Source organism: Oncorhynchus mykiss, chromosome 9 (genome assembly GCF_013265735.2).
Source record: "Oncorhynchus mykiss isolate Arlee chromosome 9, USDA_OmykA_1.1, whole genome shotgun sequence".
Taxonomy (NCBI): domain Eukaryota; kingdom Metazoa; phylum Chordata; class Actinopteri; order Salmoniformes; family Salmonidae; genus Oncorhynchus; species Oncorhynchus mykiss.
In genome coordinates, this window is record NC_048573.1 from 14,207,457 (window position 1) to 14,224,125 (window position 16,669).

The 16,669-nt window shown below is 42.7% G+C and overlaps 1 protein-coding gene across 7 annotated transcripts; it reads right to left on the reverse strand.

Annotated features, from left to right (window-relative positions):
* Positions 1 to 5,989: 5,989 nt before the first annotated feature.
* LOC110531544 (heterogeneous nuclear ribonucleoprotein C) lies at positions 5,990 to 16,388 on the reverse strand. Of its 7 annotated transcripts, XM_036989208.1 has the most exons (12): positions 16,233 to 16,364; positions 16,008 to 16,063; positions 14,565 to 14,598; positions 11,066 to 11,123; positions 10,499 to 10,618; positions 9,357 to 9,484; positions 9,112 to 9,184; positions 8,894 to 8,941; positions 8,602 to 8,804; positions 7,691 to 7,804; positions 7,412 to 7,563; positions 5,990 to 7,118 (listed from the first exon to the last, which is right to left on the reverse strand). In XM_036989208.1, the coding sequence occupies exons 4-12, from the start codon at positions 11,068 to 11,070 to the stop codon at positions 7,035 to 7,037; spliced, it is 927 nt and encodes a 308-aa protein (XP_036845103.1). In that variant the 5' UTR covers positions 11,071 to 11,123; positions 14,565 to 14,598; positions 16,008 to 16,063; positions 16,233 to 16,364; the 3' UTR covers positions 5,990 to 7,034. The 7 variants fall into 7 exon arrangements, with proteins under 7 accessions (XP_036845103.1, XP_036845100.1, XP_036845104.1 ...); XM_036989205.1 differs by lacking the exon at positions 16,008 to 16,063 and having other exon boundaries at positions 16,233 to 16,384; XM_036989209.1 differs by lacking the exon at positions 14,565 to 14,598.
* Between the last annotated feature and the right edge of the window lie 281 nt (positions 16,389 to 16,669).

The window sequence follows — 16,669 nt, forward strand, 5'->3', positions numbered from 1 at the left end:
AGAGAGAGGGACAAACATTTTCAAAGACTCCAGCCACCCAAGTCATAGACTGTTCTCTTTGCTATCGCATGGCAAAAAAGTCTAAAAGGCTCCTGAACAGCTTCTACCCACAAGCCATCAGACTGCTAAATAGCTGGTTGGACGTACTGCCAAATTCTCTAAAACGGCGTTGGAGGCAGTTTATGGTAGAGAAATGAACACTCAATTCTCTGGCAACAGCTTTGGTGGACATTCCTTCAGTCAGCATGCCAATTGCATTCTCCCTCAAAACTTGAGACATCTGTGGCATTGTGTTGTGTGACAAAACAAAACATTTTAGAGTGACCTTTTATTGTCCCTAGCACAAGGTGCCCCTGTGTAATGCTCATACTGTTTAATTAGCTTCTTGATATGCCACACCTGTCAGGTGGATGGATTATCTTGGCAAAGGATAAATGCTCACTAACAGGGATTTAAACAAATTTGTGCACAAAATTTGAGAGAATAAGCTTTTTGTGCTGGAACATTTCTGGGATCTTTTATTTCAGCTCATGAAATATGGGACCAACACAAATAGTTACCTGGACTATCTGCATGTGCCCTTTTTGCACTAACTCTTTTTGCCTCTATTCATAGACACAGGACTCTTTTCCTCTCTCTTGCCAACCCCCCAGCCCCAGCCCCAAACACACACACACACGGCCACTGTTGCCAATACCCTATTTTCAACAGATTAAATATATATTGTGCATGCTGGAAGCTCATTGACATAATCCTATTATTTTCCAAAAATTGGTTTACATGGTACATTTTCTGTAGCTTGCAAATTCTGTGTACACATCTATTCATGAAATCCACTTTATTTATGTGTTTTTCACAAGCAGATTCCTGGTAGTGGTGTAGTGGATTGTGTTATACAGGGATATTCCTGATTGACTATCTATTCTCTCTCACTCTCTCTGGTACTAATCTGGAACAACACTCAGTATTGTTTGACCTCAACAATGGCTCAGGAGGGAGAGAGAGAGAGAACTTGCTAATGACAGAGAGGACGTATGGAGGGAGGAATATAAAACGAGTCTGCAAGGGACAGCATCAAGGAAAGAGGGAGAAAGACAGATATAGCTAATCCTCTCTCTCCCTCCCTACCTCCCTCCCTCCCTGCACATCTTCAAAGGGAGAAAAAAGGCAGGAAACAAAACAGCCCTAAGCACCAGCTCCACCTCTTCTCTCCTCCTTTCTCTAAGACTGCACTTTTACAGACCGACTCCGTCTTCTTCCCTCTCTCTCTTCTTGTAATGTGTTCCCTCTCTCCCTCCCTTCTGTCCCTCTCGACCTGTTCCTCTCCTCTCCCTCCCTTTCTTCTGTCCCCCCCGACCTGTTCCTCTCCCTCCCTTTCTTCTGTCCCCCTCGACCTGTTCCTCTCCTCTCCCTCCCTTTCTTCTGTCCCTCTCGACCTGTTCCTCTCCCTCCCTTTCTTCTGTCCCCTCGACCTGTTCCTCTCTTCTCCCTCCCTTTCTTCTGACCCTCTCGACCTGTTCCTCTCCTCTCCCTCCCTTTCTTCTGTCCCTCTCGACCTGTTCCTCTCCTCTCCCTCCCTTTCTTCTGATCCTCTCGACATGTTCCTCTCCTCTCCCTCCCTTTCTTCTGACCCTCTCGACATGTTCCTCTCCCTCCCTTTCTTCTGTCCCCCTCAACCTGTTCCTCTCCCTCCCTTTCTTCTGTTCCCCTCAACCTGTTCCTCTCCCTCCCTTTCTTCTGTCCCCCTCAACCTGTTCCTCTCCCTCCCTTTCTTCTGTCCCCCTCAACCTGTTCCTCTCCCCTCCCTTTCTTCTGTCCCCCTCAACCTGTTCCTCTCCTCTCCCTTTCTTCTGTCCCCCTCAACCTGTTCCTCTCCCTCCCTTTCTTCTGTCCCCCTCAACCTGTTCCTCTCCCTCCCTTTCTTCTGTCCCCCTCGACCTGTTCCTCTCCCTCCCTTTCTTCTGTCCCCCTCGACATGTTCCTCTCCTCTCCCTCCCTTTCTTCTGTCCCCCTCGACCTGTTCCTCTCCCTCCCTTTCTTCTGTCCCCCTCGACATGTTCCTCTCACTCCCTTTCTTCTGTCCCCCTCGACATGTTCCTCTCCTCTCACCAGTTTTTTTTTCTCTTCTGGAGTTCTCATTGACATTCAGTCCAGCTCTGAGGCTAGTCACAGGGCAACCACAGCACAATACCATTCTCAAACACAAATTACGCACACACACACACGCATAGACAAGTACACACACAAAAATACACACACACGCATGCATGGACACGTACACACACACACACTTATGCATGGACACGTACACACACAAGAATACACAGACGCACATGCATGCACGGGCACATATCCACACACTTCCCAGTGGGAGACACTGATAAATGGGTTTACAGCTCCATCTCTCCCACTCTTCTTCTCTCTTCCTCTTTCTGTCGCTCCCTGTCCCGTGACCCCCCTGTTGCTCCTCTTTCATCTCTCCCTTCTCTCACACCCTTCGCATCCCCCTCTCACCTCCCACTCTCTTTTAGCCACAATGACCTCTCTTCAGGTTACATTCTATAATTTAACTTAGATGGAAAGCTACTGAGGATGGTAGCTGATTCTATAGCCACTCCTATCTGTCATATTCTTAATCTGAGCCTAGAGGAAAGTCTTTGTCCTCAAGCCTGGAGGGAAGCCAAAGTAATTCTGCTACCCAAGAGCGGTAAAGTGGCCTTTACTGGTTCTAACAGCAGACCTATAAGCTTGCTGCCAGCTCTTAGCAAACTGTTGGAAATAAATGTGTTTGACAAAATACAATCCTATTTCTCTGTAATTAACAACAGACTTTCAGCATGCTTATAGAGAAGGGCACTCAACATGTACTGCACTGACACAAATGACTGATGATTGGTTGAAAGAAATTGATAATAAGAAGATTGTGGGAGCGGTACTGTTAGATTTCAGTGCAGGATTTGATATTATTGACCATAAGATATTGTTGAAAAAACGTATGTGTTATGGCTTTTCAACCTATGCATAATTGTGGATTCAGAGCTATATATCTAATAGAACTCAAATGGTTTTGTTGGAAGCTTCTCTAATGTCAAACATGTAAAGTGTGGTGTAGTGCAGGGCAGCTCTCTAGGCCCTCTACTATTTTCTATTTTTTACCAGTGACCTGCCACTGGCATTAAACAAAGCATGTGTGTCCATGTATGCTGATGATTCAACAATATACACATCAGCAACCACAGATAATGAAGTCACTGAAACCTTTAACAAAGAGTTGCAGTCTGTTTCGGAATGGGTGGCCAGTAATAAACTGATCCTGATCTCTAAAACTAAGAGCATTGTGTTTGGTACAAATCATTCCTAAAATTCTAGACCTCAGCTGAATCTGGTACTGAATGGTGTGGCTATTGAACAAGTTGAGGAGACTAAATTACTTGGCGTTACTTTATATTGTAAACTGTCATGGTCAAAACATATAGATTCAATGGTTGTAAAGATGGGGAGAGGTCTGGCCGTAATAAAGAGATGCTCTTCTGACACCACACTCCAAAAAGCAAGATTTGCAGGCTCTAGTTTTGTCTTATCTTGATTATTGTCCACTCATGTGGTCTAGTGCTGGAAGGAAAGACCTAGTTAAGCTGCAGTTTGCTCAGAACAGTGCAGCACATTTTGCTCTTCATTGTAATCAGAGGGCTGATGTAAATACTATACATGCCAGTCTCTCTTGGCTAAGACTTGAGGAGAGACTGACTGCATCACTTATTTTTATAAGAAACATTGTGTTGTAAATCCCAAATTGTTTGCAGAGTCAATTTACACACAGCTCTGACACACACACTCACTTATCCCACCAGACATGCCACCAGGGGTCTTTTCACAGTCCCCAAATCCAGAACAAATTCAAGAAAGTGTACAGTATTATACAGAGCCCTAATTGTATGGAACTTCCATCTCATATTGCTCAAATAAACAGCAAACCTGGTTTCAAAAAAACAGATAAAGCATCACCTCGAGGCACAACACCTCTCCCCTATTTGACCTAGATAGTTTGTGTGTATGCATTGATATGTAGGCAACTGTAGGCAAAAAAAAATGTATGTAGTTCTGTCTTTGAGCTGTTCTTGTCTATTGATGTTCTGTATTATGTTTCATGTTTTGTGTGGACCCCAGGAAGAGTAGCTGCTGCTTTTGCAACAGCCAATTGGGATCCTAATAAAATACCAAATACCAATACCATTGAACTATTCCTTCCTCCCAACCAACCACCTGATACTGAATGTTGTCTAGTGGTTGCTATCTCCACCTCCCAGCCAACCACCTGATACTGAATGTTGTCTAGTGGTTGCCACCTCCCAACCAACCACCTGATACTGAATGTTGTTTACTTACTGGTTGCCATCTCTACCTCCCAACCAACCAACCAACCACCTGATCCTGAATGCTGACTAGTAGTAAATCAAATGTATTTATAAAGCCCTTCGTACATCAGCTGATATTTCAAAGTGCTGTACAGAAACCCAGCCTAAAACCCCAAACAGCAAGCAATGCAGGTGTAGAAGCACGGTGGCTAGGAAAAACTCCAGAACCTAGGAAGAAACTTAGAAAGGAACCAGGCTATGAGGGGTGGCCAGTAACCATCTCCAGAATCTCCAAGGTAATCTGGTTTACCAGCTGGCTCTATCCCCGAACCTATATGCGGTAGCAATTGAGACTGGTAACGACGTTATCGCCAAGGATTTGAACTTATCTTTAATTACTATAATCCAATATACAGATAACTGCCAAAATAAAGGAAACACCAACAAAGTTTCTTAATAGTGTGTTGGGCCACCAGGTCATCTTAAATACACCTTGGCATATATTCTAAAAATGTCGAACTCTATTGGATGCGACGCCATTCTTCCATGAGAAATTCCATAATTTGGTATTTTGTTGATGGTGAACACCATCTCAGGCACCGCTGCAGAATCTCCGGTAAATGTTCACGTCAGTTGAGAACTGATGAGACAAACACAGTCCCTATGCTCCTTTGATACCAAAGTCACAAAGATATTTTCTTCTAGTCCTGGTAGCCAGAATAATGGGCAGCTGGGAATTTTTATTTATGACCCTAAGCATGATGGGATGTTAATTACTTAACTCAGGAACCACACCTGTGTGGAAGCATCTGCTTTCAATATACTTTATATCCCTCATTTACTCAAGTGTTTACCTGTATATCCATAGTGATCTCAAGTAGTGTGTGTCAGATACTGCGTGTTTTAACCCTTCACTTCTGCTCAGATGTCTGTGCCATTCTCAGAAAGGTCAGCATAGCTGAGGAATTCCTCTGGAAGAGAGCTCTGCTTATTCTGGCTGGTCTCAGACTAGACGTAACATAGTAAATGAAAATACGGGACACTCAAATTAGTATGAACTGTTGCGTTTGGTATGGTTACATAAGGCAAATCAAAAGGAGGGTGGTTAGTCGGGATAGCATTTGAGATAATTAGCAACTACTTAATACGTTTTAGCATGTTAGCTAACCCTTCCAATAACCCCTAGCCTTGCTAATGTTAGCCACTTAACACTAGCTTTGGCCACCTAGTCAAAATTAGCTAAGAGAATGTTTAATTTGTAACATATCATGCAACATGGATGGACAGTCACAAATTAATACATGCCACACCAAATGTAACAAAGTATTATAATAACTTCAGTTTAGAACATTTCAATTTACTATGTTACTTCTACCCCTGAGACCAGGTTGGCTTATTCTGAGCAGTGCTGAGGGAAGCAGTCCTGGCTTATTTCTGTCATTAAGGACCTGACAAGACACATTCTCCTGGAAGGGGAACACAAGTAGTTAACCACTTGTTTACCATGCATTTTGAGTTACCATGTCTTATGTTAATGCTGTATGTGGCTGAGTAGTTTTAATCTGTTAACCTATAATTAGCAGAAACATGCGCCATACACACACAGCTTGATTACAAACAGCTCAAAGACATTCTGGCCTGGATCATTCCCACTTGGAAGTTTTTAATTCACAAGCACAGTCAAAGTAATGGTCAACTGAAATCACACGGCAACCGAGACAAACACACCAACATGGATAACATCCATTACAGAACTCAAGGTTATACTAAGTCAAACTGTATTTCCTGACACAAATAAGTAAGCTAAAAAAGAAACAAGCAAAACCATTCAGGGCAAAGAAAACGGCATACATTAGACAATCCTGGCATGAAATCTTCCTATACATGTCTGTTTCATTGTTTACGATTTTTATAATATGGTCATTGTAAAATCTTCCAACTCCAGCACCACATTTCACGGGCCTAGGTGTGTAAAAATGTCATTGCACAGTGCCACCTGCTGGTGGACGCAGCAGGTGCCAAGATCCTCCAGTCCAATGGTTTTAAAACCTCTCGGGACCCCCAGATGTTTCACAATGTTGTGGAGCCCTGAACTAACTCGTCTGATTGCCCTAGTCAAGAACATGATGATTAGTTGAATCAGGTGTGCTAGCTGTGGAATAGATCAAAAACATGGAACGACTGGGGGTCTCTGAGGAGAGGTTTGAGATCCACTGTATCCGGACTAGTACAACTAGAATAAAAGTATTTTTCAAGATACATACGGTATACATAAAGAAAATCTTTGATCTGGGGCCAAATAATTAGCCTGGTCCACCAACCTGACTGCTGCGCACGCTCTCTCATTTCATTTCAATTCACAAATAATGTAAATGGAGAGATCAGGATGGCCGTATGAGGCTACAAACTAATACATCAGAGAGAAACCCAAAGAGAAGAAAAGGGACAGATATTTGCTTGACATAACTGGTAGAGTGTTACTGAATGTGTAGGTGAGCACACGTTCAGAATGGTATAGTGGAAATGTCCATATGAATAGTGAGTTCAGTAGGAACAGCTGTCCATGTACTGCATGTGTGTTGCTATGTAATTATACACATTTCATTTTGTGTATGTCAGGGAGTGTGTGTGTGTGCCTGTATGTATGTAAGTGTGTGCGAACAGACAATCTTGCGGTGTTTAAGAGTCGTCTCCGTTGGCGCTATCTCCATCATCCTCACCTTCCTCCTCTTCATCGTCATCTTCCCTTCCCCGACTCTTCACCTGCAAAGAACATTCAATAACCTGATATTAGACACTGATTCCCAAAATGTCACCCTATTCCCTGTATAGTGCACTACTTTCTACCAGGACCTGGTCAAAATTAGGGCACTATATAGGAAATAAGGGTGCCATTTGGGATGCAAACACTACACCTCAAACTCTTTTCTATTCCGCTCCATTCCCTCTCAAGTGCCCCCTCAAGTACTGATCTCGCCTCTCCTAAATCTCTGCCACCTCAGTTTGCTCCACCCTCTAATCCAACGCTCACCTCCTCCATCCCCCATCCCCCTCACCTCCTCCTCCTCCTCCAGTAGGTCTCCCTCCTCCTCTTCGGAGTCATTGAGCAGTTGGCTCTCCCTCTCCCTCTTCAAGCTCTCCTCCTTCTTTCCTCCACAGTGGAGAGGAGACACCTCCCCGAGTTCCGGCTTCCCACTACTCTTCATGTCTGGGGAGAGAGGGGGATGGGAGGGAGAGGTTTATTGATATACAAAAATGTGTTGTTTCAAACCTAATGTTTGAAAATGCAATGGGCAACAATGTGTACTTCCTCACTAGTGTGTGTCCCGTCCTACCTAACTTCTTGGTGTGGTCCTTCTCCATGCGTTCCAGACTCTCCAGCAGGTAGTCCACCTTGTGTTTGATCTGGGTCAGCTCTCTCTTGATGGTCTGCAGGTCATCTGCCTTCACTGGGTTAGAGAGAGGGGATAAAAAGTGTCAGAGGCATACATTAACAGTAGGTCTGGATTTCACTTCCATATAATGAACATGGATTCATGTGTCTACCGGGTAAATGACTGGAGTCAATTCAGAGTTAGTGTGTGGTTGTATTGTGTGTAGTGGGGCTTGCAATACCAGCATTGTGGGTTTGATTCACGGGACCACCCATACGTAAAAACACATGCAAGCATGAGTACGTCGCTTTGGATTAAAGCATCTGCTAAAATGGCAAATATTATCATATACTCGAGTATAAAATACATTACGAACACCTGCTCTTTCCATGCCATAGACTGACCGGGTGAATCCAGGTGAAAGCTGGAGACAGGTTAAAGAAGGATTTTTAAACCTTGAGACATGGATTGTGTCTGTGTGCCATTCAGAGGGTGAATGAGCAAGACAAAAGATTTGGGTGTCTTTGAACAGGGTATGGTAGTAGGTGCCAGGCGCACCAGTTTGTGTCAAGAACTGCAACGCTGCTGGGTTTTTCATGCTCAATAGTTTCCTGTGTTTATCAAGAATGGTCCACCACCCAAAGGACATCCAGACAACTTGGCACAACTGTGGGAAGCATTGGAATAAACATGGGCCAGCATTCCTGTGTAACGCTTTTCAACACCCTGTAAAGTCCATGCCCTGACGAAATGATGCTGTTCTGAGTGCAACTAGGAAGGTGTTCCTGATGTCTGGTATACTCAGTGTATATCGTCACTGTGGGAAGTGTCAAAAGCATCTGTAATTCCATGTGTGTGTGAGTGGTACTGACTGGTGCGTGAGGTGGAGACCCTGCTCTGGCTGCTCCTGGAGGATGAGAAGTTGGTCTTGGTGCGTCGGCTGCCCCCTGCTCCTCCACCTCCTCTTCCTCCACCGCCTCCACTCAAACTGACCCGGGGCCGCTTGGAGGGGATCACCGCCCGGGACAGGGGGGGAGGAGGTGGAGGGGGCACGCGGGACTGGTACGGGTACATCCTACAACAGCAAAAACAAACAGCAAAAAAAAAATCATTCTTTATCCTTTTGTCAGTATAGGGAGTGGCAACCGAGAAAGGTAGACTCACCGGTCATAGTAATCTCTCTGGAAGTCATATTCCAAATCAAATGAAGAACTGAGGAATAAAGCAGAAAGAAAAAGAGAGAGAAACAAAAGGGCGATACAGAGAGTGAGACAGCAAGGTTGGAACAGTAGATTGCATAGTTCAACATTTACATGCATTCATTTTTATACAAAAAGGATTGACTGGAGCACTTGGTAAAGATCCTATTTAAATTCACACACCTGTACATATCTCCCGCAGAGCGCTTCACAGTCTTCAATCTCTGATGCTTCGGTTCGCAAGCAAGGTTAATGTCTGAGAGAGAGAGGAGAGGGGGGAGAAACAAAGAGCAGAGAAAGGAGGCAAATTAGAGAAAGTTTAAATCAAGACGGAGCGTCAAATCCAAGTGACCACATCTACTATGCCTTCAGAAGAGGTAAAGGGAAGACATGGAAGAAGGAGCAGAAAACGCAGCCCAGGTTCTTACCCAGCACCTGTCCTACGATCATCCTCCCATCCTCGCCCCCTACGGCGGCCCGGGCATTCCTTTCATTGGCATACTGGACAAAGGCGAACCCCTTGTGCACGGAGCAGCCCACTATCTTGCCGTACTTGCTGAAGATAAAGAAGGTTATGTTATTGCCCAATGTACAATGAATGGAAACTTGTCTTTTGATTTATCCCAACCCCTCCATAGAAACATGTACACAGGGACTGGAGAGGTGGGAGCAGAGATTAGCCATAGTACTAGGTGTGCGAAATCCCGGTAACTTTTCAGTTTTCCAGTAATCGTGATTAGACGATTGCGGATTTCATGCTTATTCCCTTCTAAATACGGAAAATGTTCCAACCAGAATAAAAAATATACACTGAACAAAAATATGAAACGCAACATGTAAAGTGTTGGTCCCATGTTTAATGAGCTGAAATAAAAGATACCATACATTTTCCATACACACAAAAGCTTATTTCTCTCCAATTGTTTTGCACAAATTTGTTTACATCCCTGTTAGTGAGCATTTCTACCGTGCCAAGATAATCCATCCACCTGACAGGTGTGGCATATCAAGAAGCTGATTAAACAGCATGATCATTACACAGGTGCACCTTGTGCTGGGGACAATAAAAGGCCACTAAAATGTGCAGTTGTCATAACACAATGCCACAGATGTCTCAAGTTGAAGTAACGTGCAATTGGCATGCCAACTGCAGGAATGTCCACCAGAGCCGTTGCCAAAGAATTGAATGTTGATTTCTCTACCATAAGCTGCCTCTGACGTCATTTTAGAGAATTCCTGTCTGTAAATAATTTCAATTGCCTGGGCCTGGCTCCCCAGTGGGGGGGCCTGGCTCCCCAGTGGGGGGGCCTGGCTGCCAAGTATATGGGCCTATGGCTGCCAAGTGGATGGGCCTATGGCTGCACAGTCATCTAAAATCCATAGATTAGAGCCTAATGAATTTATTTGACTGATTTCCTTATATGAACTGTAACTCAATAAAATCTCTGAAAATGTTTAATGTTGCATTTATATTTTTGTTCCTTATATATATATATATATATATATAAATAAATAAATAAATAATTAGGGGAATTGTGCAACCCTGCATAGTACTGTCCATGCTCCCAACCTGAAGATGGCCTCCACGTCTGCCTTGGTGACCAGGAGAGTGTTGAGGTTCCCGATGAAGACCCGGGAGTTGAGGGAGCGAGGGTCAGTCTTGTTGGTAACGTTGCCAGCCATCAAGCTACTGGTGGTGGGACACCGTTGTTTATGAGAAGGGGATGAAAGGAAAAGAGCGGGGAAACAGAGGGGGGGAGAGAGAGAGAGATGTAAGCTGAGTGTGTGGATATGCGTGTCTGTGACCATGTGCCTGTTTGGGGATGCTTTTCAACATAAACTGGACCTGATTTCAGTGTGTGTGTCTATACACAGACACACACAGTTGTTTAAAACAAGCATCCCCTTCATTGTGTATGTAGATCACTTTGGGTGATGGCTCACAGTACATGGTGACTGTATAGGTGGACTTTCATGTGCCTATAATCTAAGGTAATTGTTTTGTGCACAGGAAGGTGGGGGTTGTCAGTCACATACACGTTTGTCAACAGCCATTTTGCACAGATTTCAGGGTTTAAAGCCTTCTGTTCCTACATCTAGAGAACATATAGGCAGGGTTGAAATAGCCAGAACTCACTCCATATTGCCTGTACCCTGGACGGTCGTGGTCTGCCTGCCTGCCTGCCTACCTGTTTCTGTTGGAGAGAAGAGTGTCATTATTGGTAATTCGAGCCGGAGCTCAGCAATGCATTGTGGGAGATGTATTGCATCTACAGGGAGGTGGCGATGTCTCTAGAATGAGAAATCTCCAGAAGTGAAATCTCCAGAAGTTCAGTATTTCTTGTTTTTGGATCAATGCTGCCCCCATGAGGTACTTGGGGGGGGGGGGGGGGGGGGGGGGGGGGGGGGGGGGGGGGGGGGGGGGGGGGAGAGAGAGAAATATACCACACGCATAAAAAACAAAAGTTGTAGCGGTAAAGGAAGAAGTAGCAAGCACCCCCAAAAACCTGTTGGACAAATAGTATTATCATAACAAACAAGACTTAGCATGACAAAGTACCTGAGCATACAGCAGTCATTAGATACACAAACAATATGATCCACGGCTGGCATGACAACCTCAGAGACACTAAATAATAGAATGACTGCATCCCATGCCACCCTAAACCATACATAACCCACCATAGGGGCTCAGAGGGCTCCAGTCAAAAGTAGTGAACTTGAGGGAATAGACTGCTATTTGGGATACATCCAATAGTATATTAGCTACCACGTGTACTCTTGACACATTACTTCTCATAAATGTCTGTGAACTACATTAACAGGAAGTGATTTAAGTCTCTGGCTTTCATTATTAGGCATTTTTTGTGGTAAATTGAATCAGTCCCAATTGGCACCCTATACCCTATATAGTGCACTACTTCTAAACAGGGCCCATAGGGCTACGGTCAAAAGTAGTGCACTTTACAGAGAACATATAGGGTGTCATTTGGGATGTGGACAAGGGATATGTTATTACATGGTGTGGGGAGGACATTCTCAAATGTCTGTCTTTGTAAATCCCAAAGCAGAGCCCCTCGTGGCTTGTGTCCACTTTCATAAATGATAAAAATAGAAGGCTCCACAGCCTTCTCTGCACGGTGGACACACACATTTCAGATTACACTGCCGTGCTGGGTCTGGGTGTCTATCCAAAAGCTTAATGCACTTTTCAGTTAGTGATTTTGGCTAGGATGTGTTGTCACGCCTGGCCAGTTGACAAGGCTGGGTTAGTATCTACCAGCGTCGATGAGGGGAGAACGCAGGCAGGTCATGTGACCCTAGTAAGAGGTGATATAACACGCACAGCTGTGACTATTATGGGCTGGAGAGGGACATAATCCTAGAGTCCCAATAATCTCTCCTTTCTCCTGAAGTATGCCGTTGTTCCCCACAAATATATAAAGCATTGTATTGGCAAAGGCATAGGCCAGTGAGAGTTCCACTACATTTATTATTTAAGTCATTTCCTTTCAAGAGGAAGAGATCATTGGAACATGGCACTAGTCTGGAAGATGGTACTACATGTTGTTGGTTGTGTGTGTGTGTGTGGGGGGGGGGGGGGAATCAATAGTTACATATCAGAACATTATTTTTGACAATAGTCTACAGTTTTGACAATATTGCAATATAATTTGTGCTAGTTGGCTGTACCAAAACTACGCTATTTGTCCTTTGTCCCTCTACAGAAGACATGGTGAGCAATATGTTTGGAACATTGAATCGTGAGAAGAAAAAAAATCCTAATACATAACTTATTAGCACCTGTATGGTGATATCGCATCGTAAGGTCCCTAGCCTTATTGGTGATACTATAATGCAGTCAGACTCATAGTGCCCTTCACTTCCCATTTAGATATGATTTTACAAGAAGTGAAAAGACACACCACATGTGGAATTGTTTAAGAGCGCAGAACAGTTTAGGTTTATATTCAAGGCTTTCATTGGTGTGTGTGTGTGTTGTGTGTGTTGTGCTTTAACATTTGTCACGTATGACATCTCCAGTTAACAAGTAAGTAGTTAGGTCAGTATTTCTCAACTCCTGGTAAGTTGGGGGATCCGGTTTCTCAGCAGCCCCTTCGATGGTTACCCGTCACCGATGTTGTCAGTGCCTTCAGACCGTATTCATACTTATCACACATGTTGTGTTACAGCCTGAATTCAAAATCAAATACTCTCATCCATCTACACACAACATAATGACAAAGTGAAAACATGTTTTTAGACATGTTTTCTTAATTCATATCTCATTTACGTATGTCAACCCAGAGGCAAAACTTTGTAGAAGCACCTTTAGCAGTGACTACAGCTGTGTCTTTCTGGGTAGGTCTAAGATTGGGAAACATTTGCCCATTTTTCTTTAAGCTCTGTCCAATTGGTTGTTGGTCATTGCTAGACAACCATTGTAAAGTCTTGCCATTCCTTTTGACTTAAATCTATTTAAAAAAACTGTAAATTGGCCACTGTCTTATTGGTAAACAACTCCAGTGCAGATTTGTCCTTGCGTTTTACGTCATTGTCCTATTGAAAGGTTAATTCATTTCCCAGTGTCTGATTGAAAGCAGACTAAACCAGGTTTTCCTCTAGGCTCTTGCCTGGATGCATTTAAAATAAAATAGTACACGATTCCTTCTTTTCACTCCGTCAATTAGGTTAGTATCGCGGAGTAACTACAATGTTGTTGAGCCATTCTACTATCACAGCCATTCAATTCTGTAACTGTTTTAAAGTCAACATTAGCATCATGGTGAAATGCCTGAGCGGTTTCCTTCCTCTTTGGAAACTGAGTTAGGAAGGACGCCTGTATCTTTGTAGTGACTGGGTGTACTGATACACCATCCAAAGTGTAATTATTAACTTCACCATGCTCAAAGGGATATTAAAATGTCTGTTTTATTTATCTTTACCTTTCTTTGCGAGGCATTGGAAAACCCCTAATCTTTGTGGTTGAATCCGTTGAAATTCACTGCTCGACTGAGGGACCTTACAGATAATTGTTTGTGTGGGGTACAGAGGGGATGTAATCATCCAAAATAAATGTAGAACACTATTATTGCACACAGTCAGTAGATTTTTACTCCTGAACTTATTTAGGTTTGCCATAACAATGGGGTTGAATACATTTCAGCTTTTCATTTGATTAAATTTGTAAAAATTCCATTACAAACAATCCCAATGACATTAATGGGGTATTGTGTGTAGGCCAGTGATTTATATTTAAAAAATTACCTTGTAATTTAAAAAATATATATTTTAAATTCAGGCTGTGTAACAACAAAATATGGAAAAGGTCAAGGGGTGTGAATACTTTCTGAAGGTGACCAATCTGTTTGTTTTTTTAAATCAAGAAAAAGAAGTGGGAAAGTAGGGGTTCAATGTGAAATGCAAACTACTAGGCTACTCAAAACTACAAAAACAAATGGACAGTAGTGATAGGCTATCACAACACAAAAGCAGCAGAAAACTACTTGCTTTAGGGATTTCCAAAAGGAGAAAAAAAGGCTACTTCACAAAGGCAGAAAGAAAAAACTAAACTAGATTCAAAATCCATGTCAACGTGGAGGTGGGAAAAAAAAAAAAACAGGAGACCAACTTACGATTTGTCGCTGCTCAAAAAAGATGCCTCAAAAACTAAAAAAAGGGAAACAAAAAAATTTAAATTAGAAGAGAACACCTGTAATGTTGAACTGAACCCATAATCAGAGGCTACGAACGATGCTAATGATAGAAGATTTAGAAAGAAATCATTGTGATTGTGTTAGTGGCCATATACATGTATAGGCTTAGTCGTAACCATCTGTACATAACGTGGTGTGGGGTCAGGTGCACACCTCTTAAACTGTGTCGAGACCACGTTAGACACATATTCCTTTCCTTCAAGACTTCTGGCCCTGTATTCACAAAGCATCTCAGAGTAGCTGTGCTGATCTAGGATCAGTTTTAGATTACAATGACTGGATGGGAGGTGGGACCTGATCCTAGACCACCACTAGTGCGAGACGCTTTGTGAATGTGGGCCCAGACCAGCAGGACTTGATTAAAACGATGTTTTTTTTTATATTTTTTTTAATTTAACTATTCAGTCCAACTAGTCTGTTTTCTGTCGTGAAGGGAAGGAAGCCATTTGAGAGAATTGGGACACAGCCAGTAGGTCTACTAGTTAGGGCTTGTAAATAATAAAAAGGTCTGGGTAAGGCCTACAGAGAGGAGGTGATCAACAACAAATTTAAAAAATAAAAACTGTATCCACTGGTGCAAAATCAACTCCCTGAAATTGTCATAGTAACAGGGCATCTTCACATCATCAATGCATACCAACACTGCCTTAAGCACAGGAGATTTCCTACATAAGAAGCTTTGTTCACTGATCAGCTCTAGTAGGCCTAATGGACGTTGATCACATAGAAGTCTGACCACAACTATTTCAACAGGCTACACATTTGAATAATGTTCAATAAAAGCACAAATTATGGATGCATGAAATCTCATTCTGCACAATATTTTAATTATTCATATCACAAAATGCAATGCCAGGGTAGTCTATTTCTCGATTTAACAAATGTCTTTGCTTACACAATACACCGTATTGTTTGTATTCCAGTGCAAACGAACGCCCACTTTCACTCTTCATAGTGAAAAAAGATAATGCCTCAGAAATTACGTCATTGTTTCGAGAAATAGGGCTAATGCAGAGAGCACTGTTGCGAACCTCAAAAATAAGAAAGCCAAAAAGAAAACGTTGGAAATATTTCTGAGCAGTCAACTTCAACAACCGAAATTCATGTTACTGGGTCTTAAAATGAAAAGGTTGAACAGTATAAAAACCCTGTTAAAAACGTCATTCCTGGGTGGGGAAAAGACGACCATGATGTTGACCACATACTACTAGGCCTAATCATTTGTCCAGTCAGATTGGAAACAACCTTCGATCTTTCTTCACATAAAAATATTACCATAAAACACACAAAATGCTCTTATGGTAAACTTGGAAAAATGAAGGTTCAAAAGTCCTAATTCGAAAAGTAAAGCAAAAAAATTACCGCTGTGTAGAGAGCTAACCAATACTAGTCACGCGCAGCCTGTTTTCCACCCGTCGCTGCAACAAAATGCACGCCTTTAAAAGCCAACACAAATTCAGAGAATGCAGCCAGAAAAATCCATTCAAAACAAAAAAATAAAAAGTCCGAAAGAGATCAGCTCAAAGTAAAAAAGAAAAAAAAAAGAAAAAAAAAATCTGAAAAATGTTCTCGATTCAAAATACTCACCAGGAGCTCAATTATTGAAAAATGAGTACAATTTCGACGTTGTGTTGGTTGGTGTCTTATATGATCCGTTTCCAATTCAGTAGGCAGATTGTACTGTACCTTGAACCAGTTAACACGAAATGGCGCTGTGGCTACGCATAGCAGTATGTTCACTCCTTATCCGGAATACTGGTATCTTATTGGATCTAGTCAGGAGAACGTGACTTAAATCTCTTCGGGAATTGGTTGATATATCACTAAACCCCGCCTAAGAGGCGCCTCCAGGTTCCATCTTTGAACAGTAGACTACCATCTGACTGAAACAATGCACACATGCATAGAAGTGCAACAATAGCCTCCACTACAAAATAAAACATATACCGGACAAAAATATAAACGCAACATACAACAGTTGAACTATTTTACTGAATTACAGCTCATATAAGGAAATCAGTCAA

Coding starts and splice junctions, on each gene's coding strand:
- LOC110531544 (XM_036989206.1), bottom strand. Junction 8,942..9,111: donor TCTGCGGGAGATATGTACAG/GTGTGTGAATTT, acceptor TTTATTCCTCAG/TTCTTCATTTGATTTGGAAT. Junction 7,119..7,411: donor TACTGGAGGAGGAGGAGGAG/GTGAGGGGGATG, acceptor TGTTCTTTGCAG/GTGAAGAGTCGGGGAAGGGA.